General features: G+C 19.9%; 1 protein-coding gene across 1 annotated transcript; it reads left to right on the top strand.

The window, feature by feature from the left end:
• Positions 1–1,678: 1,678 nt before the first annotated feature.
• Positions 1,679–2,960, top strand: PGO_002950 (variable surface protein; the record flags this gene model as incomplete). Its single annotated transcript, XM_028691221.1, has 3 exons — positions 1,679–1,708; positions 1,845–2,666; positions 2,745–2,960. The coding sequence occupies 3 exons, from the start codon at positions 1,679–1,681 to the stop codon at positions 2,958–2,960; spliced, it is 1,068 nt and encodes a 355-aa protein (XP_028547022.1).
• Positions 2,961–3,413: the final 453 nt, after the last annotated feature.

Here is a 3,413-nt window from a genome sequence, read left to right on the forward strand (position 1 = left end):
AATTTTAGCATCATATAATTACTATATAAAATGTAGTATATTATTTGATATGGTGATAGCTTATACTATTTTTGAGTTTAATAAAATGTTAAAGCAAAATAACAAATGTTTTATATAATATATAATTTTTATTACATTATATGTTCAATGAAAAATTAAAATGTTCATATTAGAGTGCTTAATTATCAATTTTATGCATATTTTAAAGTAATAATTTATATGATATACGAATGCTTTAATTTAGCATATAGAGAAAATTTAATTATAATTAATAATATCCAATAAATAAATATATAAATTTCAAAATGTCATAATGTGTAATTTAATTTTCATTAATAATTTATGAGAGGAAAATATATATAGTATATTCTGAAATGAATGCATTATAGTTCTTATATTATTTATTTTGTTAAACCTTTATTTCATATCATATATGATGCATACATTGTATTGCAAATATTGAATAGGTATAAATTATTTATTAATAAAATTATTTCTTGTTTTACACTTGTACATTGTAATGATATTATGAAGATTATCTGCGGGATTATATACGTCATAACATAATATATGCCTAATATAATATATTAGTGAAAAAGAAATAGATAATATAGAAATTATTAAAATATTAAATTACATTATGTTACATACAAGAGTAAAATTTATATAATAATAAATCTTTTTTGCGTCATATATTTATTTATTATAGATAGATTAGGTAAATTAAATTATGTCTTGACATTAAAAAAGCAATACATTTATTACTAAATAGAAAATATAATAAATTTTATATATAATGCTAAAGTTGGACGCTGAAAAATAATAAATAAACCTAAAATAATTATATAATATGTTATATAATTGACAAATATAATATTTTCTGTTATATATAAATATATTATAATATTATTGTATGAATATTCTGTAATATTTGTTTATCATATTGTAAATTTATGCATATTACATGATAAAGTTAAAAAAATATATATATACACTGTTATTATTCTAATTTATGTTGAATCAAGTACTATCATTTTAAATTATATATAATTTTTAAATTATTAATATATATTTACAATAATTTTTTATATAATTCACGCATATATGAAATAATAATAGAATAAATAAGCTCTTTTGCTTAATATTTTAATGAAATGAACATTTGTAGTTAAAACAAAAAATTCTATTATATAATTCTGAATACATGAGCTTTAACGTGAACAATATACTCTATGATTACACAATATATAGGAGGATAATATATTTTGAAGAATTAAAAGGAATTGTGAAATGTATATATATAAATTATGACAAATAATATCCTAAAATAGTGCAGTTATAGTTTAAATAATTATATCTAAAAGCTATATGATTATAAGTATATTATATATTAAAAGAATGTTATTAATATATTTTTCATAATTTATTGCTTTTATTTAAATAGCAAATGATAAATTCCTTATTCATAAATATATTTATATGAAAAAAAAATTTTATAATTCATATTGATAAATAATACATTTTTTATTATTTGAAAAGAATAAATTAAAAATAAGAATTTATTAGCATATATCATATGGTATCTATGTAATTATCATTCTTATATATTTAACACACTTATGTTTTTCATAATAGAAATAACGTATTTTTTATATCAATTTAGTTATATAAGACGATAATGAGTGCTCAATATTCTGAATTGCATAAGGTATGATATCATATTTGGTTAAAATTATAATTATATTCAATAGTTTTAAATATAGGGACATTGGAAAACTAAGGAAAATATATTTTCTCAGGAAAATATTTTTGATATTTTCATATATCATAACTTTTGCTTTTAGGTCCAGTTTGATAAAATATTTCATAGATATCATTCTGATTATAACGCTCTTAAAGATATGTATATGCATGATGAGATACATAATCATTTGGTATACTCATGCCAACAATTTTGTAATGAGACCTTAAATATTTATGAAATGAGTAAATGTAGTTTTTATTTGCATTGCATTTACCTTGGTAAGTATTTGTATCATACAAGAAACACTGATGGTGATGAACGAGAACGAAGATGTAAATATTTTAGCTACAAGCTAATGCTTGAAAAAAATAATAAATCTCTTAAATGTAATAATGTAGCTGATTGTTACAGCAAAATGTTTAAATATATGGAAGATCGGAAATTAAGATCACTCAGTGATCTCATGAATTGTAAAAATCATGATGAAAATATTGAAGATGATATATTTCAGATATTTCACGAGCTGGATAAACTATATGATAAAATTAAATTAGTAGAGTGGGGTAATAGTAGTGAAGGAGCACAAAGAGAAATAATAAATATATATAAGGAACTTTCGAAAAAAGGTCACGATGAAAAAATATCTAGTTTAATTTCTGCACTGAATGCTTTTAAAGAAACATATGATATGAAAATAAATAGTTGTAATTATAGAAATGAATATCTTAGGCTTCCAGTTTACAGACCAGTGAAAAGTAGAGACAATGAATCAGAGCAATTATTATTACAAGTTAACATATCAGCAAAAAGTGAAGTAACAACTCCAGAAACTCAGAAATTAATAAACCATGGAACGGGGGACATTGTAGGCATGCTTAGTTTAACTATTGCAATAATTTCAACAATTTTAATAATGTATAAGGTAAAAATATTTTTGAATTCATTAAAAATATATTCTATAAAATTTTAAATTACATTATATTATAAATTATTCTTATAGAAAAACTTATTCACTAGTAAAATTTTTTTTCTTTCCTATGGTTGTCAGTATACACCTTATTTTTCATTTATACGTCAAATGATAAGGAAAATAATGAGAATGAAGAATAAAAAAAGTAATAAACAACTGAATTTAATAAATACATTTGAACACACATACAATAATCTGAATGATAATAACTATAGAATAATATATAGCTCACAAGAAAAGCACTAAATCTATAATATCTGTTTATGTATGTATGATGGTTTGATGCAAATAAAACATCATATCTAAATTTTATTGACAGCATTTTATAATTATAAATAAACCGGAAAATGAATATAATATCATATAAATCATTGTTCTTATTATGATAATTTATGATACTAATGAATAACAATATATATAATAGTGTTCAGGGTTCAGGATTTAGGGATTCAGTTTCAGGGTTCAATATTTAGGATTATATATATACCATTATGTTTTTATATATAGATATATTTTTGTAATATTTTTTATAAATTAATGTTTTTTGGTTTTAGGAATTAGAATTGAAATTATAATATTTCTTTTATATATTTAGATTTGAATTGATGTATATATATTTTTTAATAACATTTTTATTTTAATCTTATGTATACGGACGTGTATTCTGCAGATTTATGAATTTTAATACATTCTATATCC

This window comes from Plasmodium gonderi, assembly GCF_002157705.1.
Source record: "Plasmodium gonderi DNA, contig: Pgo-contig_337, whole genome shotgun sequence".
Classification (NCBI taxonomy): Eukaryota; Apicomplexa; class Aconoidasida; order Haemosporida; family Plasmodiidae; genus Plasmodium; species Plasmodium gonderi.